The sequence below is a fragment of the Lates calcarifer genome, linkage group LG16_LG22 (assembly GCF_001640805.2).
Source record: "Lates calcarifer isolate ASB-BC8 linkage group LG16_LG22, TLL_Latcal_v3, whole genome shotgun sequence".
NCBI classification, from domain to species: Eukaryota; Metazoa; Chordata; class Actinopteri; family Centropomidae; genus Lates; species Lates calcarifer.
Genome location: NC_066848.1, coordinates 16,263,012 through 16,287,822, shown reverse-complemented (window position 1 = coordinate 16,287,822; position 24,811 = coordinate 16,263,012). Strand labels below are relative to the sequence as shown.

Below are 24,811 nucleotides of genomic sequence, written 5' to 3'. Positions count from 1 at the left end.
ATGGAAACATACTGTACGCCTGGAATGACATGAGCCCCATGACGCGTTGCTTGAGAGGAAGGAAGGAATAACAGTGGGCACATTCAACAGATAGTCAGCCACATCCAGGTTAGGAAACAGTGGAGACAAAGTTCAGTTAACCTCCTGTAACAACCTGAAATGTGAAAGGAGTCACTGATGGTGATGAACTTATCGCCTGAATATGCAGCTAGTCTAAGCTTTGTGGAGCTTTATTGCTTTATTTATTTTATTTATTTTTTTTTTCAGCAGCTAGCCAAGATAGCTAGCTGCCGACCTGTCGACTTGTTTCAGTTCTAATAGAGAGTAACTATTTACTCCCTGCAGCACCTTATGGCCACTTAATCATAAGGAAAAATACCAGATACACAGCATATCTGCCTTTACTGGATCTGATTTGGTTTTGTTTGTCTGAATCGTTTAAGCAGAACTGTAATTCGCTCTGGATGAGAGAGTCTGCCAAAAGCCATAAATGTAGACGAGAATAAACAGTAGACTTACTGTGTAATGAATATCCTGCTTACTCAGGATGGGGCACACATGCTCTGTAACATGGCGAATAAAAAATTAATTAGCTTCAGACCATCTGTCATTTTTTATGTGTGGTAAGATAAATTTCCTCCCTTTTTACGAAAACATATTACAAGACATCCACACTCAGTGGTGTCTGGAGTAACCATTACCCTGCAAAAGACAGCTTTTAGACTGGTACGCAAAGCAGACCGCTTCCCAATGTGCTGTTACCAACACATACATAGACACTGAAGTGGCCAATATTAAGACATACAGAGCTACTTTTGAGAGGATCTTCCCATAGCTGTGACTATGACAGGAAAAAAAGTAGTCGGTAACAAGGCCGATTAGAATAATCCACTTGGGCTCCATGCCAAGAACTTGATCAGAGGAAGCGTTGCCACAACAATACTCACACTCATCAGCTATAAACAGCAAGGCATGAAATATGTGGAGCAGGTCAGGAAAAGGACTTGGACATTAGAAACAAGATGAGGAATGTAAACCCGAGCTGTGCTGTTGAAAGCAGATGTGAACATAGTGAAGGTGGCATCAAAAGCCACTGGGCCTCATACTCAACAAAATCAACCCGTGAGGGAACACATGCTGAAATGTCAATGTTCTTGAAAAGCCAACACACACCACACCTCTCTGAACAGTTTCAACCATGAACATCAACCAGGGCACCAATCCCCTTAAGAAAAATACATATTTTCAACTTCAAAAGTAGATATGATAAGTGCACACAAGACCAGATCTTTCCCAGCGCCACTCAAACCACCATCCTCCACTCCTAAAAGAAGGAGGATGGAGTCGGACCCTTTGGCACCAAATTCCTGCTGAGAATTAAATTAACTCATCAAAACAAACTACCAGTTGCTCTGGAGGCTCCAAGAGACTATGTGGAGACGCATCCAGAATCCAGGACTGCTCCCACAAGAAGGGTCTACAGTTTGAGCCTGAGGCATTGGACTTGTGTCCAGGGTCAGTCCGTTTGCAGGCTCAGTGGACCAGAGTACATATCAGGTACTCATTTCACAGTGAAGAGAATCTGACCCATGACCAATGGGATGCATCATCCCAGTGTTTCCTTCTTTCCACTGTTCATAATACTGACTAATAAAAGCAGCTTAGGAGAAATAATTAAAAACAAAGACGGTTCCTGTTTTTGTTTATTTTTTTCTGTGCATAACTTCTGGAAACACAATGTGAATCAGACTTCCCAAAATCTAACTTAGGCTGCCTTGAATTTAAAAAAGAATTAGAGTGAGTCTATATTCTTCAAAAAAGTGACTAAGACAGTAAACTCCTATTTGTGAGAAGAATAGAAGAAATTTATTTTACATAGGGGTCTCTAATCTGTACTATAATATAATAATAATTTACTGTAATATGAACCTATATGTCAGACATTTCCAGAAATGTATAGTATGTATAGATTTCTTCTGGGGCTGCAACTAACAGCAATTATTAGCTTTTTCCCAAAGTAAACCCATGGAGTTTCAATCTACTATCATGTAAGACTAGGAAAACGAGCAAATATTCACATTTGGAAAGCCTACCCCAGAAAATTCTTCCCAACCACCAATCGAACATTAAAATAGTTGTCCATCAGTTTTTTTTAATTGACTAAGTCATTGATGAGTTGTTTCAGCTCTATCAATTCTATTTGACAGGAAGAGTAAGATTTTTGATTGTTAAGGTGTTATGACTGCAGACACACAAAGACTGGGATAGAATGATGCACTGATGTGGGGAGTGTAAAACTAGCAGGACTATGCCACAATAATATGTGAATAAATGGTGAACAACCAAAAAAAAGTATTTTTAAAATATAAATGGAAAGGCGAAAAAGTTACTGAGTCAGTTTGTTCCTATGTTTTGTGCTTTGTCCATTTTGTAACTAACAGTTGATTTTTTTCAGTTTCCAGGGCAGGTCCTCAGTCTGTGCTTTGTCAGAGCAGCCTGCTGGTTTTCCTGTAAGCTGCACTGGGAGGAGGCTAACTTGATGACAGAGGGTTAGGGAAGAAATAGGAGGGCTAGCGTTTGAATTACACTCTCATCAATGATTCAGTGGCACAGACAACAAACAGCTCTGTTGGTGGACGTGCAACAAGACACAAACCCAAGCAAGGTCTCGGACACGCAAAAATACACACAATCACAGATGCAGACATATAAGCACATAAGGGCCTGTGTGGCAAACACAATCAGACACTGATGCATGTGGCAGGACATGTCCACGTGCAAACACTGAAAGGTGTGCGGTCCTGTACATGGACTGGACATTTGAACACATATGGATGTACAGTCACATGGACATGCAATCAAACACACACATGCACACACACACACACACACACAGGCACACACACTAAGTGCTTCTGGAGCCAAGCACCATCTCCTGATTGTACAAAGCATACAATGTGACCTTCCTACAAGCATGCGGCAGCAGCACACAGTGCCTAGAAATCAGTGTGTGCGTGACTTGTGATCTCAGAATGACAGGCATTCATCTGCATTCAGCGCTGTAGGGAAATTAAATTGCTGTTATTAATGTACACAGTTTGGAAATTTGTACGAAACGAAACTCATTACTGCAAGGTGTTACTGAGGTCAACATGTGTCATTCTTCAGGCATAAATAAAGCCATAGCACGGCTGCACAATACACCATGTGTACACCTATGGTGGGATGGGATGCAAATATTTAGTTGTAATACTTAGGCAGCGATGCTCTGTTTCTCCACCACAGACGTTCTCTCTCTGAGCTGCTCTGCTTTCTGTCACTTCAGTCTTTTGTCAGTTTGTGTCTGTTTGACAAATTAATGGTGTCACATGTTGCTGTGGCTTTATAAAAAAGAAGCTCAGAGTCTTCTCTCTTTTCATATACACTGTTTCATCAAAGCTGTGTGTCAAAGTGAAAGCTCTTCATAATCCAGACAAATACAGTCCACGTATGACTGATTGGAGATTTATAATTTTTTCCTTTAGGCGGTAATTTTTGTTTGGTTAAACCAATTCAACCATATAGCATCAATTGTTAGCAGTTCCAAAGTAGCATTGGTGGCTGTTAACATGAGAGTATGATGCTTTCATGTTCTTCAAATTTTGTAGAATCTAGTATAGTTCAAAACAGCAGAGATACGAGATGCCAAAAGTGATAAAAAATAATTCTGTTCCAACGTAACCCAAACTAAAAGTCAGTAGAAAACAACAGTGAAAAAAAGTTTTCTATAGTTGCGTGCTTAAGGCTGATTCATGTTTCCGTTCACCATCCGTTCCTATTTCAGTTTGCAGTGTTGGTGAAGGCTGCATTTCTCTAGGGAGGTAAGAGGGAAGTCTATGTACATCTAACTGTGCTGCACCTGGTCATAGTTTGTAATCATTAGCCTCCTGTCCAGCCAAATGAGACAGGCTAGTGCTTAGTGCTGCTAGCATTCGGGCTTCGGAGGGGTTAGTTTGGGTTTTGGCAGCACTTCCACTTCAGACTTCTGGCTCTATTTATGGGACTTTTTTTTTAGAATAAAGCAGACCTAACCTTTCTGGAAATAACTGGGACTTAAAGTTTATCTTTGGTCTAAACAACAGTTTCACATATTATGTAATCAAATGCATTTAAGAATTGAGTGTTTAATATCTTAGCAAATTTCTGCTGTTGCTACATTGAGCACAAGGACCCTAAGACTTTGATTATTTAAAGGATTTTCAGCAATTACTGCCCCATGTCTCTCTGCATTCACAGAAACTGCAGTAATCTCCGGGGAAGCCGCAGGGTCACACACTTGACTTTGTGTGTGTGAGGATGTACACACAAGCTCATCTAAGACAGGAAGGTTGAAAAGTGAAGCAGGAAATGTCACTCATGCATGATCAGAGGGAAATTGATAATTACAGGTCTGGGTCTACATATGAAAATGTGTCTGCAAGTGTGTGTGTGTGTGCACGCACAAGGTGCTAGATTATATCACTAGTTTCAGCTGCAGTTGCCTATATGAACAAACTACACAAAAAGGAAACCACAAAAATGGTATCTTGAGAATGGCACACGCACACACACACTCAAACCTTTCTTTCACACTTACGTATGACCTCAACAGGGCTTTCAGTTTCTGACAGTGAAAGATTGTGATTATATGAAGAGAAAAAATGAAGGTCCTTGCAGCAACCAGCTGTGGTTTGAGTCTAGGCAGAGGTGTCAAACACAACATCGGACACACCCAAAACAGAAAAGTGAAAAATTAAGAAAGCAGTTTGGCTTTCTGAGGGGGAAATGAACAGCATCACTTGGTAGCTTCTGTCTACATCTGGGACATTTCAGGGCTCTACCAGCCACTATGGTACATGACAAGTTTGCCCAAATTTAGAATTGGTCTAATTGGTCTGCCTCTTACAGCTGAAAAATATATTCATTCAGAATCTACTATGTAAAATAAAATATTTGAAAAGTAAAAAGAAGGGCACCAGGGGCCTAAATCCTATGATGTCTTCTGATGTCTTGTTTTAGTCCACCCAACAGTCCAAAATCTAAATATTATTCAGTTTACAATGACATAAACCAGAGAAAAGCAGTAAGTCCTCACAATGGAAAAGCTGGGACTAGCGCATGGTAGGGACTTTTGATTTGATTATCAAAATTCAATTTCTGCACATTTCCGCACTAAAACTGAGTGATGCAAAAAAGGACCAAAAACAAGAAGACTACAGCTGAAAGTTTTGGTTTGATATGTAACAAGCAAAAACAGGTGAAGATGAAGATCAAGATGAACATGTGCATCTCAATGCTTTGTGCAAATAAATACATTATACATACAGTACTGTGCAAAGGTTTTCGATACTTTAGATGATCAGATTCTGATCAATTATGCAGTAACATCAGGTAACAGTACGATCAGTTCAAAATTTATTCTGCAGCATGACAACGAGCCTAAACACACAGCCAGAACTATCCTCAACAAAGAAGAAGAACAAGGAGTCCTGCAACAGATGGTCTGGCCCCCACAAAGCCCTGATCTTGCCATCATGAAGTCAGTCTGGGATTACATGAAGAGACAATGAGACAGACTAAATCCACAGAAATAGTGTGGCAAGTTCTCCAATGTGCCTGGAACAACCTACCTGCCAAGAACCTTGAAAAATGTCTGCAAGTGTACCAAGGAGACCTGGTGCTGTTTTAAAGTCAAAGGGTGATCACACCAAATATTCATTTGATTCATTTTTTTTCTGTTTACTGCACTTTCTTTAGTGCCCTAAGACTACTGAATATTGCCATGATATTAGTTTTTGCCAAAATATGTTTCAGTTCTACTTGTGTCAGCACATTGCTAACATTAACATGACTGACATTTTCCCAGACTCCACCAACATTTATAAATAAGGAAGCTATTCATGAATTCAGACGGCTTACCGTTAAAGTAATAAAGTTGCCAAATAGGACTGTGGACTCCTCAACAACTTCACTATGTTTCAGTTTCCCTCCCTGACTTTCCTGACTCAGGTACTGGCAGCAGGAGAGAAACCTTAGAGTTACTGTCAGTGACAGAGAAGTGGAGGGGGGAATGAGAAACAAACACTAACTTTGTATCTGGGAAGGATAAATAAGAGGGGAGGAAGTGAGAGAAATGAGAAAATGATTCTTCATTTCTATGGAACAAAATAGGTAATCATACACATCCCTGTGCAATATACTAAATATACTAAAATAGCTCTTTAAATAAATAATAAATACTCTCCTTGGAAGAGTGAGATTAAGGCAGGTGGTGTGATGAAGAAGGTAGGCACACACGTCATTGTACAATCTGTACTGAGCTATTGTGCAAGTGAACTTTCTCTGCCCATGTGCCTTAAATTGTCTTCTTGCACTATGCAATCTTTACTTTTGTCTCTTAGTGTGAAGAGAGCAGATTTATATCATTCATAAGGTTTACAATAAAGTTTATGCAATTAATATGATAATGTGGAGGAAAATGGAGGGACTTAACGCTCCTGCTTGCGGTGTTAGTTCTAACATAAACTCCCATTCACTGTCACTCCACAATGTAATGAAACAGTAGTTTTTGTTTAGAAACAAATGTAAATGTGACTCTACATCCCTGCAACCAAGAGTAAATTGGATAAATAATATGCAGATTAATCAATAAAAAAAATAACTTGAGCAATGAATAGATACTGATTGTAAGGCTTTGTAATTCCAATTCATGGTTATACAGAGGCAGGGGGAAAAATGAAAGACTCGGGGAAGACAACAAGAAAAAGAACTGGAGTTTCTGGTGAGTTCTGAGATCGTTCAGAGGTTGTGCGGTCACACAAATTCACAGAGGTGTGTGTATGTTTCTAGCTAGCTATGGTAAAAAAAAAAGGTCCATCAGGCTCCTCACACTAACAAAGCAAGGTGAGAATTTACTTTGTGTTTTGTCTGAACACACATTTACACCAATAAGACTGTAATATCTAGTTTTCAGGGCACACTAAACCCAAACTCTGTCTCATACAGGATATATTGTACCCTTATGACCCTACAGCAGAACAGCTTATCACTTAAGTTGCTTGCCGAATGAATTATTTGTTAGAAAATGTAAATGAGCAGCTGCTTCATAATGATTCTGACAAGAGAGAGTGTAAGAGAACTGTACCAAGCATAGGCTGCCTCAAGCAACACTATGGAAAAACGCTGATGGTTTAATGCCCACCCCCCCACCCCCCTCCTCCTCTTTTCTTCCCTACCTCGCAGAAACAAGGCCATAAAAACGTGCCCACTGTCTGACCCACTTTCCATGACAGACGTAATCTCCCTCCACAAACTTCAGCCTGTTTACCAGCCCAGCAGAGAGTAAGCCGGACCAGGAGGAGGGTGCCAAGCTCCTCGCACACAGTAGGGGGAAAGCTGCTGCTCAGCTGTGCCGATGATTACACCCCCAGATCCCCGCCGAGCTCACCGGCCCTCCCTGATTAAACCGCACACTGGAGGCACGTGCACCAAAGAAAGATAAATGCAAACACTCTTCCCCATAAGACAAACATACAGCATACGTCATTAAGGCTTAAAAGTGGGTGCAAAACACACACAGCCGGTTGTTTTTGATTTCTTGGCGTGAATCTCAAACACACTCACTCAACATCAAGTTAACAACCAGCTGTTGACATGATTGTTAGTGCTTTCATCTATTTCCACTAAGCAAATATGCCATAAAAGCAAGTTTTTCCACACACTTCACACTTACCTCAGCCTAAAGAGCAAATTACTAAATTCATTCATGCAAAATCTCAATTTTACCCAGTTACCCTCAATAATCTCTTTCGGAACTTGTGTTAAAACCATATTTGACTTCTTTGGATGCCTTTTTTGACTCTTTGCTGTCCAACTTTGGTTGCTGGATACAAGCATGTCACTGATTTAAAAAGCTGTTGTCTATCATTTCCACTGTAGCAGTAATTTTAGCAACTCGGCAAACACTTTTCAGAAATAGCAGAGTTTGGACACGTTATTTAGACTGAGGTGATGAAGAGCTCAACACACCCACACGTAGAACATAATCCACGGAAAATTTGCAATGGTCTATTAAAATCAGTTGCACACCACTCTTGTAGCACTTAAACTCCAACCAAATTAATGCAAAAATATTTTGTTAAACTTTATTAAATGAGCATATTCAACATTTTTCAGTTGTTCTGTAACAATGAAATTTGGGAAAAGTGGAAAAAGTATTTATCAACTGCTGTGTATTTTATGTCACAACTGGCCTTCAGAAGTCATAAATAGTCTTAGAAGCTTCTGCATATTATGAAAAATATATACTTACATAAATTCCTGCATTACAACCACTGCAGCATAGATCTGTCAATTAAATGAAATCCTGAAATGGATATAATGCAATAACAATGCTGCTGAGTCTTAAAAAAGCAAACAAAAATTTGAATGCTGAGAGCCACATTTGAAATGTTGTTACAGTGTTTAAATAAGTTTTGCTGTCCTACTGGAGGTCAAATCTTGCTGAGCCCATAAAGGACTGTATAAATGTCTTTAATTGAAATAAAAACATTCAAAATAATGGATGAAATTGCAGTTATGAGTTTGTTTGTTTGGTTTTTTTTGGTTCCTGGACAGCAGTGATACAGCATCCAGACAAGGCTGAGACTGGGAGGCCTCTCTATGTCCCCACAGACTGGGTTACTAAGGATACAGGCAGCACTGAGCCTCCATTAAGACATCAGAGCCCTCTCTGCGCTCGCGTCTGACACCGTCGGCTCCGGTTTCCTCCCTGAAATTGAGCCTCCGAACCGTGTTGGAGAACACGCACTCAGGCCTGCAGGCTACACACGCAATGCAAATGTGCAAACATAAACATGTACAGTATGTGCAACACTTACACTCCCTCCCCTGTTGCACGGCAAACGCCGTGTCCCAAGCACTTCACACTAGAAGTTATCACCATTTATAGGACTGTGAGAATGCAGACTTTAAATAGCCTGTGCAAAAATATAATTAAGATTCCTCATCCTTCTTTATAACGAGGCAGCACTGTTTTAGCAGGTATCAGTGCTGTAATTTGACTTCAGATTCAGTTCTGGTACGGTCACTGTTGGATCTGATAAGAACCCAAACTATTCAATATAGTCTTTAACTTATGTTTTTAACATATTCAGATGAATACAAAAAATAATTTAATCATCATTTTCTCCAGTGTTTCATGTTCAGTATGCACAACAAATATATTAAAAATGCAGGTAGATAGCTGTAGAATGAGATGGGACATTGTGAAAGAAAGGGGGGTGGAGGGTGTCATTAACTGGCAATCAAGCTTTAGTAATGGCGAGAGTCCATGCATTTGCTTAATTCCTTATCAGGCGATGTTCCTTTTCTCACTTAACCCCCCCCCCACCCACCCACACTCCCACACACACCCCATTCCCCCACCCCCATTGTGACAGTTCAGCATTCAGACTGGAAGTGATGCGAACTAATACCCGCACCTCTGAAGCCTCCACACACACACACACACAGAGAGAGAGAGAGAGAGAGAGAGAGAGAGAGAGAGAGAGAGAGATACGGTCATTCACTGCACACCAGGAGCTTTATCTTTACAAAGCCTCTGATTTCCACTGCGATAAAATAAAGACCCGAGTCAAAACAGGTGCATGGGTGCGTGAGTGTGTCTGTGCTTGTGTGTTGCAGAGCACTTGATAAAGATCCGAGCTTTTCAGCTGCAGCACTCACAGTAATAGCTCAGTGATGACTTACCTGCCGTGTGCTTAGTGAATGAGCTAAAGTAGCGATAATAAATAAGCAGTTCAATGGACAAAGCAGGTGACGGTTAGTGACAGAGAACAGCGGCTAGCGCTGAATTAGCCGACTAACGTTTGTGTTTGACTGTTGTTCTTCTTATTATTTTTAAGTAAAGTCAGGTGGCTTGTAAACATGTACTCACTGCGATATAAATGATGAAGTCCTTTTATTGTCTCTGGTCGTTGTGGCTGACTGTGGTACGGTGCTGACTGGCTTTCCCAACTTGCTGAGGCTAGCAAGCTAGCTAACGCTCCACCGGCACAAAAAAAATAAAAAGGAAATTTCGGTTTAATTTCTCCCCTCTCTAGGATGGTTTACCAAAGGGAAAAAAGAAGAATAAAACGTAGAAAAAATGGACGACAGTAAAGGGCTTGTGTTACGCGTCCTCCTTTTCCTGGAGTTACAAACGGTCACCGTAAAAGAAAAATATCCACGGTGGTTTGTTTTAAATGACAGGCTTTCCGCGGTGTGCTGTCCTTTGTTATGAGCATCTCAGCGTAAACACAGAGCTGACCCGTCCTGCCCGTTCACTGTCGCTGTAGGAGGAGACACGGGGAAAAAAAAAAAAAAAACAACACACACACACACACACACACACACACACACACACACACACACACACGCTCACGTCGCCGCTGAGGATTCTGGACCTTGTAGTTTTAACCTCTAGGGGCTCCACGGGGACTATCTTATGCAGTGACTTAGTCCTGCTTGTAGAGGTGACTTTAAGGAGAAATTCTCAAAGGATCACACATATTTTCAGATGTATACACTGGTCCTATAGCTGCTATAGTTAAAAATAATTCTCAATGTTTATTTAGAGTTATGCATGAACAGATTATGGTACAGACAGGTTCAAGGCCCCACCCGTCCTGTGGAGACATGTCTCTTTATAGTCCTTTTGTGTGCCTTTGGTGTGATTTTATGTCACGTTTTGATCTTTTTAAAAAAGAAAAAGTGGTGTAACATCCTATATAAATATCTACTCTTAATCGATACAATCATTAGTGTATGTATGTGAATCAGGCAGGGGGATATCATGAACTTCATGGTGGATCAGTGTATGAGCATTTTAGATATTGTTTAAATCTCACTCTGCAAAGTAACTAGTCACGAAAGCTGTTAGATAAATGTAGTAGACTAAAATAAAATATTTCCATGTGAAATAAAAAGTATACAAAGGCATAGACCAAAAGAATAACATCTCATTAATCTTCACTCATTTTAAAGGTCAGAGTCTCAAATCTTCAGACTACAGCACTTGAGTAAGTACTTTTTTGTCCACCTCAGGGTGAAATCGATGATCACATCTGTGGAAAACAAAGTGCTCTGATTTGACGTGCAGCAGACATGAACCCACCTTGAACGGTGGCGAGACATTCAAGGCTGCTCTGCTTCGCTGCCTCCACGCTGAACTTTGATGTGAGTCTGTGAGATTTGGGCTTCACAGGCTCACTCTCCCTCGTGTGTTCCTTCATGCTCACTTTCATTCAAAACACCTTACATACCACGAGTGCTTCAGTTTTCAGCCTGGATGCCCTCCACCAGACCGAAACAGCGCTTGTTTCTGTGTGCGTTGCTGTCACCTCCATCTTTAACTGTCTTTATCTTTGTCCCCAGAATGCTGCACGCCTTCTTTCTCTGTGTGAATATGCGGGTGTGTGGGTGTTACTACACTATTTTCTGGAAGTCATTATTTTGTTCCAGTTGACCCTAAAAATACACCTCTACTTGGATCTGGATGGAACTTCAGTAACTCAGAAGTCTATGTAATGAGGAAAATTTGAGGTAATTTTCTGTATAGCTACTGTGACTTGACCCCACTTTCAGCTATTGTTTGGTATAAAAAAAAACAAATAGGCTGCAGAATCCTCTAAATCTGCTACTTTGATAACAGAAATTCTTTGCCAACAATCATTGGATAGATTCTTTTTTCCAGATCCCAAAAATTAACCAGATGTGCCCAAACGTTCACCATTAAAATCTTTTTACTAGTTCTTGAAATAGCCTTGAGATAGTAGTAACACAAAGCCCATCATACACCACCAAAGTCTCATTGTTCAAGTCTCGACAGTCACGCTCCAGACCTGCACTTGTTTGCGACACAGGTGGAACATACAAACCAAGTGTAATAACCCATTTATACCCTCATTTCTATAAAACATACAGGCCTCTGCAGCAGCTGGTATTCTGGTAGTCAAGGTATACACAATATAACATCACAATGTCCCTTGTTTGATTACAGTCAGGGATGTTTGTTGCATGTCCCTGATTTTCTGTGTGCCTCTCACACTGTCACTGTGTAATAAAGGCCAAATGCCAAAAATGGTCATGTGATTTACATATTTTCAAAACTACTGCCTGTAATTGAATGTTTCAGGACTGTTGTACAAGTCTGATGAACCTTGCACACTGACACTAGAAATTATGTTAATATGTTAGAAAATTGTTTTCCCATTTACACTGTGATGACAAACTTGATTGCTCTCTGGATTATGTATTAAAGGCATACTCCATGACCACAGTATTAACACATACTCCAAGATGATATTAGAGTGGCTCAGGAGCCCTGGTAGACACTAAATAAATGAAAAAAATAACGTAAAAAAAAAAAGAAATGCCAGATGCCATTCATATAAAATGACCTTTCTCTTTCAAAGATTTGAGCTGTCCCAGATGTGGAGTAAACATCATCACTGCAATGCTGCTCCAGCTGTGTGTATATGATTCATCCACTTTTTGGAATTGTGTGCATGTGGTTGACTCTGTGTATGTATTTATATACAGTATATTTGGTGTGAGTGGGAGACAACTCCTTCAGTGTGAGAATGGGTGGAAAAAGCAGGTGAAGCCAGGAAGAGATTAAATAGAATTTAGCTTCCCTCATGGTAATCACACACACATACACACACACATGCACATAGAGACAGACTTATTTTTATACTGCTGAGACGCTGTAAAACACACACTTACGTGTGCTAATAAAATACACGCCTGCTGCCATGCTGAGTGCCAGAAGTGAGTAGTGGGCGTCACACGTTGAGGTGTTTTTCAACGAGCTGCAGGGTCTGAGAGAAGAATCTGCCTTTAAGACTTTGCCTTAAGAAACTTGAGAAACCATGTGTGCCTGTACATATGCACACACACACACACACACACACACACACCTTACATAATCTTTGCACACACTTTAATCTGTGTTTGAACCCTCCTGTTTACGTTGCCATGGTTACAACACCAACACCTTCCAGGGTTGGAAGCAGCAGACACACCTTCCTTTGATTCCACGGGTGAAGGCTCTGCAGCCAGTTCACTTCACTCCTGATGGATGTTTTGACAACTGCTTCTCTTTCCAAGAGCCGGTGGGCTGCACGTCTGTGTGAAGCATCAGGAAATTATGAAAAATGGTGCATGGTGTGTGTGGTCTGATTACAACCCTCATGTACACAATGGGATACGCCTGTACTTGTGTTTTCACATTTTGCTTGAGTTCAAACCCAATTTTAGACTATAAAGTTTAGCACGCATTATCTGTGGCAGGTGAATTGTTAAACTTGCAATTAAAATATTCCCACAATCACCACACTTCTTGTGTAAAGTGCATAAAGACAGACACAGAAAATAGCAAAATACATAATTAGTACAGTTGGAGATAACAAACAGGCCTACATTATTTAAAATGAATTAGAAATGTATGCAAAACACAAAACACACAAAACACGATTACAAATGAGGAATGTAAAAAAAATAAATAAATCAAAGAAGCAATGCAATATCCATTTTGAGGAATAAGATTCACACTTTTTATGTGTGTGTTCTTGTTTTGTTTTGTTCATGTGCATCAGATAATTCCCACTCTGCTGCTTTACCGCAAAAGTAACGTGAACTTGAAATTAAATTTGCCTGCAAGAAACTGCTGGTCATGAATGTAACAAAATAACAAAATTAAAAACAATTTTGTGACTGTTTTGTTTTAATGAATATAAAATGTTTTTTAAGTGTTTGATAGAAAACGGTTAAAAAAAAAAAGGTACATAGTGAGTAAAACATCACATACAAAGATACATCACAGCATGTGAAAAGTGAATAATAGATGTTAACGCAATTATATAAGTAAGGACATTTTTTGCTATGTCTTTTTTTTTTTAGCCAAGTTTTAAAAACTGCAAACCAATGGGACCTTGTGTCATAATTTTTTATTCCTGAAGCAAGACGGCAAGACAATCTAAAAAGCCTGAGGGGGATTTTAGGCTGCAGTACAGCTAGGTGAGGAAACCTGCAATGAAGCCAAATATAATAATTAAAACATTTAAATTAGGTCTAAGTTTATGTTGCAACCAGACTTGCAGAAACATAGTCTGTTGGTCTCTCTGCATTCTGACTGAAATGGAGATGAAAAGTTGCTTCTGTCTACAGAGGATGAAAAAAAAGACTGAAAAAAGTGTTTTAGCTGCAGCAGAGTTTCATCACTAAAACACCATAGAATCATAGATTTTCATGGCTCAGTGTAAATAACATTTGACAAGACGCAGTCTTACTGAATGTTTGACAGGATTGAACTCTGACCTGAGTTTATGTTCTGTTTAACAACTCCAACACCAACAGATTAAAGAGTTTCAAGCTCTAAAATGCTATTTGAAATGGATCAAAAATAGCTTATACCCTCATTATTTCACCAGTTGAAGTTCTTTTGACATCAAACTCCTCAGTTACAGCAGCCACATAAACAAATCTGTTTTTGCCCTGATTTACTCAATGCCATACACTTCCTTAATATGATGTAAGTGCCCTAAATCTCAGCAAAAGCATCTGCTCGTGCCCCATGTGATGCTCACAGTGGACAAAGTGTGTGGGATTGCGCTGAGGGCAGACTGTTCTCAGCAAGCATTTTATTCTTTGTTGTTGTTGTGCGATAAGACCAAAACATAGCAACAGCTGGGCTGCGTTCAGCCACACAAGGGAGTCAGGAGGGCTGCGCGGAGAAGTCTTCACTGGTGTGACAGGATTATGTGATAGAAACATGCTGTGCTCATGCGTAGCCAAATATTAAATAACACTACTGTCCCGTGTTTGAGGGGCCGAGCTGAGCACTGTTGTCGTGCTGCCATGGTGACAGTAACCATGCGCTGGATAATGTTTACAGAATGTTTAGCATATCACAAAGCAGGCACATAGGGTGACTGGACCAGATGAAGCAAATGTGTGTGTGTGTGTGTGTGTGTGTGTGTGTGTGTGTGTGTGTGTGTGTGTGTGTTGGCATTGCATGACTGAATACATTTTTAACTACAGATTTTGGTATTGTTTTGTTGCTAGTTGTTCATATTGTGAATGGACGTGGTGTGGCATTGGCACCACCTGAACAATGCTGCGTTTTACTACTCAAGTACAAAGTGTTTTAACTATATAACATTACAGTAACATTTCTGTGAGTGAGTGAGGTAGTTTAATGTTCTATATTACGTGATCTGTACATACTGTATGCTGCAGTATGTGCTGTAATGCGCTCCAGATGTTGTTTTGTATAAACCAAACACAAGGCAACTCCTCACTTGGCAACAGCGTTGCTTAATCACAATGAGAGCGGTTGAGAGGGGTTGACCTCTTTCCTGATATTTCAAAATACCAGCACCTGTCTGCATTCATCACAGCACATGCAAATACAGACTGCAACTGATATTTGGCAATCCTGAATGCATCTAGGTTGTAGATGGGTTATGAGTTTGAGAAGATAAACCAGTCACTTCAACTGGCAAGATGTTTTTTCCATCTCAGCTGTTGATGCACTGGCTTGCTGTGTAATTGAGATGAGTCTGTATGCACCCAAAATTGCCCCAAAACTGTAGATTAAAGTCAGCTAAACTGTGCTTTTGCAAATTTAGACAGTAGCAAATTCTACAGCATATACAAAACTCAATGCTTTATTTATTCTTTATCAAAATAAGGCATGTTTATTCCATCACTGCAGTTATTAATCAATAATTTAGGCAAAAATCTTGCTATTTTTTGCAAAAACAAACACTATTTGTTGGCTGGTTGGTTGGTCTGTTCACCACCTTGGTCCAGACTGAAGTATCTCAGCAACTATTGGATAGATTGACATACATGCACTTAAATTCATGGTCCCCAAAGGATGAATTCTTCTGACTTGTCTTGACTTGAGCAACACCAGTAAAATTTTTAGCATCCTCTTGATAGACTAGAATCACACTCTGTGGACATTTATAGTCCCCAGATGATGTACCCTAATGACTTTTACCCTCAAGCCACCATGAGGTTCATTTCTCTTGTTTTGATTTTCCTCTATCCTATCTCCTCTATCTCCTCTACCATCATACAAATATTAGAGATTCAGTTTGTGGCACTGATTCCCCAGCTGAGTGCCATTAAACTACTGCAGAAGTAACCAGTCAAACCTCAAATGGTGAAAACAGATACAAAAACCATGATGGAAATATTTTATCTCTGATTGCTTATTTCTCTGATTTGAGGAAGGTTACAGTTTCCTCATCCCTCCACCCAGATCTGATGCTTTCTCATTTTTTGAATTTCCAGTGTTTCCACATGGGGATTTTATCTATGTGTTGTAAATGTGTTTAAAAACAGGTGAACGGAACACCCCCCTACTGTGAGTATGTCAGCAAGCTGATGTTAGCGTTTAGCTTAGAGCACTGTCATGCCTAAGTAAAGCCTCACAGTGCCACTAGCATGGCTGTATACTCTCCTTGTTGTACGTTTTCTATATTTATAAGATATATGTGATAAATATAATACTTGGAAAAAAAATCTATGTAGCCACACTACAATTAGCCATGTCAAATGTTAGCAAATCTTGTGGTACTGGCAGGGTTTTGGACCAGAGTAACTTGTCTCTACCCTGAAGCCTCCACTGCAGTTTTGCCGTTTACCATTTTTGTACTGGATCCCACAGTATGATGCAATGTTGCCCATGTGCTGTACAACCATAATGTCACATTTCCCTGTGAGCTGATGACACAACTTCACTTTGTCACTTGCAAACTCTGCATTGCATTTTACACTGAATTACTCTGTTTTCTCAATATGATCCTCAGTAATTCCAACTAATGGAAACATGCAAACCAATAATCACCTTCAGCAGTTCAGCCTCCTTCACAGCACAGTGACATTTAAGATCTGACAACCTGCTGGTCACCCACGGATCACAGAACACTCATCACACAGAGGACGGAGAAGTGTCGATCCCCAGATAATGCTTTTCATTAATAACAAAGCTACTGCAAACCTAAATATTTAAATGCCATACAGAACCTGAAATGATAACAGTTGTGAAGTTACTCATCTATGCTACACATCTGTTCTTGTATTTTTTCTGGTGCAACGCATGAGATCATTCATCTTATCTTATTTCTATGTCGCTCTTCTTCTCCTCATTCGTAGCGGTGGTATCTGCACATAGACATTTCCTCCCTAAGCAGAAGTCATTTGCTGCCTCAAATATCTGTTCAATGTACAAAACTACTCATAAAATTTGATTTAATCCATCACAAGAAATGTGAAGGACTTGTTTTATTCTTTTGCTCAGGCTTTGTTGATCATGTCCCAGTTGAGAACACTGTACATCACAGGCTTTAAAGCCATATATACTGATGTAAATACTACGCTTCTTGCTCTGTGACCCTTTGTTAGCTGGGAAAAACAGTTATTTGGAGCCACGTTTAATTTCAAGCTATGGTAAACTGCTGCATAATGTTTTCAAGAAGAATGAAGAACTGGAAATTTGGTGAATGTAATTGCATGACGTGTTGCAAAATGATTAGGGGTAATGTGAACCAGATGTAGCAGCAGCAGTAAATTTGGTTTAACTCTAAATGTTACAAGAATTCTCTTTTAATTAAAGTTTGAGAAACTTTGCAGCATCAGGATCAGTTTCATCAGTTACCTGCAGTGTTCTTCAACCATGTTCGACCGTCACTGTTGCAATTAAATTAAGCTTTTTCTGCTGCATTTTCTCTGTATCAAGTGACTTACTGTATATATGTAGCAGGAACGTACAGTGGGCTATAGTCTTACGAGACTTTGGGTGTCATTGCATGTAATTACAGGGTCATTTGACTGTAATTAGGTGTGGTGTCATCACTAAGCTCACCAACCACTGTAATTGGCTGTGGATAGACAACCAGACTCTCATTTCACACTGAACTAAAGGAGCATTTTAATAGCAGCCTGTCAGTGAGGCCGTTATCTATTTTCCAGTGGTTGCGTTACAAGGTGTACTATGAAACGTTAGACTCTGAGCAGCATGACAGTGTACAGGAGATGATCAGCGGTTGCTCACACAAAAGCTCACACAAAAGATGATTGCTTGGGGACTTTCACAAACGTAACAGCATTCGCATGAACCTGGGAGTTTCCCTTGCACATGTTTAGAGTCAGGGATTTCAGGAAACATCACCACGCTCTATCTCTTGTCCTGTTTGAAATACTAATAATAGGGGAGATGAAAAGGCGGGAGCACACATGGAGAACAAATCTGGAGGGAGTTTCGATACCTGTTGGAAGCCCGCTGGCAGCCATGTGCGACCTGCTCAAGCTTTGCCGTCTGAAGGGAAAATCATCTGAGACACTTAATGTATGAATTCACAAAGACACAAAGAAATATACGGACAGTATCCACTTTCATGCATAGACCACTGTGCACGCACCGCAACACTGCATAGGTGTTCAAGAATTCACTTGCAAGTAATGGGGTAATATTGTGTAGAAATCAAGAATGAATAGATTCTGTTTACAAGAATTGCTTTTGTATCCTAAGTCTAATATGGTTTATTCATCTTTTCCATGAATCTCCACCGTTATCCAAAGACCATTGACATGTCAGTGAGTCACACAGCATCACTGACGATATGACCCATATGACCACAGCCGGTTGGTTGGTGGGTAGGTGAATTTCCAGGAACCATGTTGGGAAGTCAGAGAGTATTGACATCCCAACTAACATGTTGTTGGTGCAGTGTAAAAGATGTTTTCAAAGGCAAATGTCATGGGTCATCAAAAATAAAAGTTGCTCAATAACACGTCTGTATTGAGCAAGTGATAGCGTGCGGGTGTTTCTTCTTCCTCATTCAATGGCAAATATGAAATATTATGGCAACCAAATATGGGGAAGACATAAGAAAATGAAAACAAGTCCTCCAGGCAATATGACTGTGTGGGTTGTCTGGTTTGGTCTATGTACAAAAACCACTTGGTTAGGGTTAAATCAAGGTTCAACGTTGTCCATGTTTGCTTGTATTAATGGCTTTAATTGGCCTAAAATTGTTTCATGAATGTTTTTGTTTGCACCAAAAAGATTTAATTCAGTATATTCATATTTCACCTCAAGATGTTTGGCACAGTTTACTTTATAAAGTAAGTAACTTTTATACTTTATAAAAGTAAACTGTGGTGTGGCGGTTTGATTGCAGTGTCAAAGGTTACCCCCATGCAAATGCATACTTTACTGTAGACACACCCAAGCACAGACACAAACACATACATGCAAACTGATAGCACACACACACATCTGTTTAAATTTCACTAATACATTATGTGCTCACACACACACACACACACACACACACACACACACACACACACAAAGTTCAAACAGTCAGCCAGTCAGGTGAGCATCTAGAAAAGGCAGAGGGTCATCATCATCACCGTGGTAACAAGCAACACAGTGATGCGAGTAGGCATGATGTCACTGAATAAATCTGTCATCCATGGCCTCTGGGTGTTTTTGTAACCACAGGACTTGAAATCTGGCACCGCTCTAAAAGGCAGAAGAAGGAGACAAAGGGAGGATTTCTCCACAAGGTTTATTGTTTGAAAATACATGAACAGAACTTCATCGAAGCATGTCTGCCATCACAGTGCATACGTGTCACAACACAGGGGTGGAAATGCTTTACATGCCCTTTGGGGAGAGGCAGCGGAGGTAGTTGAGTGGCGTTTGGAGCAGAGTAGACATGGTACATCCTGGCAACATAAACTTTCATAGCGTTGTATATGTTTACATGAACTGCAATTACTATAACTGCTATTATAGTAAGTTACGGCATTTTCTAGTGACATTAACCTAAGTGAGGAGATAGTTGAAAATATTAATAAAGGCCAAATTAAATGTTTCAGTTTTAGCCTGGTTTGAAAGTATTGCTTGATAGGGTTAAATATTTGTTACTAAATAAGCATGCGTGGGTGTTATTTACTAAAGGCTTAACAGGCAGCTAATCTGCTTCATCTTGACTATAATTTGACTGACACTGCCCTGGTGATATGAGCAAACAACCCACAGCTGGTATCAGATTGCTATTCACATATTGCTAAAAGTCTGATGCCATGCCTAGTGCACAGAAATATATGTCATCACCTTTTTCTAACTGAATAATACTCAAAATGTATACTAAATGCTTCAAATAAATCATGTTTATTTAGGACCAATTGTTAGGAATAAGAAACTAATTGAGAAAGTTGGTTTGCAGGGCATTAGTGTTAACTTAACGCTCTTTGTTTAGACAATTTACATCGCAGACCTGATGGTGGTGCTAAATGAAAGGTCAGGAGATCAAAGTTATAATAAATCATCCTCTGGGGAGTGAACGTACCAAATTTCACAACAATTTGGGATTCATCATCTGGGGACCACGTTATTTCAGACGGACTGTTCAACCAACACAGTGATCCCCAGAGCCACATCACTATTATGAAAGAATGCAGCTAGCATGGCGAAAAAAATCTAAGACAATATCTAGTATTATAGGAGTAGAATACTTTACTGAGAAGCCATTTAATCAGCTGATTTAAAATTGTTTCCAGCAGGATGGTTGCAGTTCATGTAAATCTTAAATGTTATACATAATAGCTGGTTGGTTTTGCAGGTAGATTAACAGACAGGAGCATGGATATTTCAGTGTGAACATAAGGTTATTCCTCCATAGTGGATAGTATTTTAGAACAAAAATAAACATATGACAATCTTACACAGATTTAACACAAAGTGTTGGCAATAATATTTAAATTGTCCAGAAATTGTCAAGGAAAAAAAGCACACTCACAATGTTATCAAATAGTGTTCACACTTTGACATAAGTTGTACAAATTTTACCAGTGATTGTCCACTTTTTTAAACTTTCCAAAGGTACATTATTGTGGTATGGGAGTCAAGTGAGGCACAGAGGTTAATCCCGTCATGATGCGAGATTCATCTTCAACTTTCTGTCAAGATAAGAATATGAGCAGAGCTACAGAAATATCCTCACAGTTTGGCAAAAATACAGCTGAGTCCATTTAGGGGCGTGTGTATCATCTGGACATAATAGAAAGCTGTGTCTGTAAGAGCAAGAGGCTACCACTCCCCTATTTCTACCAAACAAGAACACAATGTCCCTTAAAATGTGCGATAGGAACACTGATGAATGTACAGCAGAGCAACAACAGCAGATTTACATTGCAGGAAACGCTCTCCTAGAGATTCAACATCTAACATTACACACAGCATACTATACACACATCTGTACCATTAGACCATGACACAAACCAATCAGAGGGATTTGCAGTCATTTAGATTCATTATTTTTCCAGTTAATGGACACATAAATTATCCATTAGCAGCACTGCATCATGCAGCATCATGGCTACAAGAGAGCAGGAGCATTCACAACATATCTAAACACAACACATGCTGGTATATATGTATTTAGGTCTACAGCTGAACTAGGTCAAACATCTGCCAATGAAAATATATTCTGAGTTATCAAGCATGCATCTAAATGAATGTAAACATGTAGAAATCTTTGATAGTTTGGCACAACATGTGATGCTGGACTGAGGCTGTAGACTGCTGCCTTTTCAGCTCTGAGTGTCTGTCAAAGGTTTCAGACAGATAGTTTTAACATTTCGCTTATGTGCTTCCTTAGGAGAGAGTTAGATGAGAAGATTGATGCCACTCTCAAGTTTGCGTGATAAAGCTACAAACTACAGCCTGCAATTCACGTTATCAGTGCGGAAAACAAAATGTAAAAACATGGTTTTACAGGGCGTTCTGCATCAGCCCAGTTCTTGTATTTATTATTTTGTTTAAGAGGTGCTAGGTTACTTTTTGGCAGAATGAAAATAGCCGTTTCCCCATGTTTCCAGTCATTGTACTAAGCTCCATTTTTAGCGTACAGACACGACAGTAATACCCATCTTTTCATCTAACTCTTGGAAAGACAGCAAATAAGGGTCTTGTCTAAAATGTGGAACAATTCCTTTAAATGCAGCATGTATGTAGTCAGACAAATCACTGGCTTAGGAATTAAAATTTGTTGATGTTACAGAGAATTTTTTTTATTTAACAGGAAACAGTTACTTTTTTTTTGTAATTAGGTTTTTCTTCTTCTTATCATTTCCAGTTATAATCATTATTTTAACATGTTGTTTCATGTTTGTTTATACAAAATGAAAAAAGAAACATTAAAAATCTCAATTCTAACAGGAAAAATACCCCACAATTCCAAACTACTGTTTTAAAAAAGAAGGTTCTTGTGTTGTATTTAAAAAAAAATCCATTAATAAAAAGTCAAAGAATCCTAAAGAGTTAGCTTCAAATGTAGCCTCCTTCATTACCGATTACTTGTACACAAAAGGAAAGGAAACCAAGCTCAGTTATTTTTGCTTCCCACCAGCTCTAAACCAACAATCCAACGACACGGTGGTCGGATTTTATAGATATTCCCCATTTCTGGATTTTGCTTGGATTTTTCTTCCCTTTCCCCACAGTGCAGACAACACAACAACCCAAAGGCACATCTCCATGACATGTTGAATCCAAAACAGTGTGCTTTAGTTACTGTTGGTGGAAGATACAAACACAAAACATAAAGTATGAGCAGTTTGAAACTTCTGCATAAAAAATAAAGCATATTTTGCTCAGATGCTGCATACAGCTTGAAGAGCATGGCACACCTGACCTGTGAGAAAAATCTATCCGACTTCCTCCACTCTGTCCAGCAAAGTGGAGAATAATCAAAAACTGTGACAGTAACAATATTTTCCCTCCACCAACATCAAACCCCACTATTATTTCTCCCACAGGAGATGCAGGCACAAAACAGTTATGGAAAACACCGTCTACTTGAACTAAGAATGGCAACTACGACTGCCCCGTCTGTACGCGACAGTTTGCGCTTGAGCACCTGGTAACGCACCGAGATGAGACGCGGTTACTGCTTCCTGTCACACGCGAGACAGGATGTAAAACTGAACGCAGATACAACAAACAAACAACAAAAGAAGACACTAGAGCTGTGGGAAGCCTGAATGGGTGAGAATTTCCTGGACAAATATGAAGAGATCAGCACTTTTCTGGGTTCCCACGACATATTGCAACAGCAAACCTCTTCTCACTTTCTCTGCATGTAAAGAAAAAAAACAGTTTTTACATTCTCATAACAAGACTAATTTTCTGTCAAGTTGACATTTTCTCTATAATGTAAATGTAAGGAAGGAGAAGACAAAAACAAATGTCCTAGGGCATATTCACCACAATTTTTTCCTTTTTTTCCCCCCAAAACGGACTGCTTAGGCCTTACCTATTTCAAAATGAAGTGTATCATAGCAGAATCTCTCTATTAGCTTTAAGACCGAGGGCAAACAGAAACAAAAAAGTGACCCTGAGTTGGCACCTGGCCCATTCTGGGGGTGAAAAGTTTTAACAAGCTGCAAATAGAAGTGAAACAAACTATAAGACTACACACCATCCTTATTTAACGTTCGCAATTTAACACATTTTGTCATATTGTGCATTTTTTGTGTACTTCTATGTGCAGCATTTTGAAATTTCACACACTCTTGAACAGGCCAAAGCAACTGTTGCAGGATCAGGCAGCTGGCTGAGGACCGCATGAGCATATTTGTGTTTGTGTGTGTGTGTGTGTGTAATTTGGAGGAGGGAGACTGACGCATCAACCAATTAGTCCATTAACACCTCCTCCCCTCCTCCCCATTTTGCTCTCTGCTGCCTCTGTGCTCACAAATAGAGGAGGCCCAGGTGAGTCTTTGTATCCTGGACTTTACTCCGATAACTCTGTCCCCACACCGAAGGATGATCTGTAGTACAAAGCTGTCACGTCCTCAGCTTCAAGATGACTGTGGCCAGGATGAGGAAGAAAGTATTCCAGCCCAGGGTGACCGCAAAGCCTCGCCACACCATCATCCGAGACAGACCCCAACCTGTCGGGAAGTCACACGTTTACATTAACAATTAAGATATAAAAGGTCAAAAGTGATGCAATGGAAGCAGTGAGTGACAGGCACACTTCTTTGTCCTGGATTTTAACTCTCAGGCAACATACAACTTTCTATCTTACTATCTTTATGGAGGTTGTTGAGGCTGTATGCAGCGTGAGAGGAAGACTACAGACAGTGCTCAGTGCTGCAAAAAGTTTTTTCACATCCTTTGCATATTTTCCAGATAAGCAAAAACAATGCCGTCAGTGTTTTTATTTCTAGTTAATCTAGTCTTAAAAACAAGCATCATAAATATGACAGTAAAAGATACTGCACTGCTCTGTATTATAAGGGTGATAAAGACACAACACTATATATGTGTGCATGAAACTAAACATGCTCTTAAATAGGGTTAGAGCAGTCCTGTTTTGACATCTTGATATTTTATTAGAAAAATGTAAAGTATTACATAATAACTGTTCATACACAAAGTTTTTAAGTTCATTCTTGACCTTGGAAGCAACAGTTGAGAGAACAATCTCACCACCCTGTGAGTGGATCACAAAGTGCTTCACAATACAAACTAAGGCATTAGACATACATAAATGTAAAAACTGGACTTTGTGGTGAGATTGTTTTCTAATCTACTGTTTTCAAGGTCAAGAATGAATTTTGAACCTCAGCTTTTTAGCCAATAAGAGCAAAAAGTCATCAACATCTATAATTGCATAATAAAAGAATCATTTGCTGATGAAGGTCAATATATATGATC

At 39.6% G+C, this 24,811-nt stretch overlaps 2 protein-coding genes across 2 annotated transcripts in view; both read right to left on the bottom strand.

Annotated features, from left to right (window-relative positions):
• Positions 1-10,361, bottom strand: part of peli1b (pellino E3 ubiquitin protein ligase 1b) — a 41,347-nt gene extending 30,986 nt beyond the window's left edge. The window contains 1 exon segment of the mRNA XM_018661408.2: positions 9,956-10,361. The gene's annotated coding sequence lies outside the window, so the exon portion shown is untranslated.
• Positions 10,362-19,638: 9,277 nt separating this feature from the next.
• abch1 (ATP-binding cassette, sub-family H, member 1) overlaps positions 19,639-24,811 on the bottom strand; it is a 31,361-nt gene continuing 26,188 nt past the window's right edge. Inside the window, exon 21 of the mRNA XM_051076648.1 lies at positions 19,639-24,042. Within this exon, the coding sequence (XP_050932605.1) occupies positions 23,936-24,042 (107 nt within the window). The 3' untranslated portion in view covers positions 19,639-23,935. The remainder of the gene's footprint in view (positions 24,043-24,811) is intronic.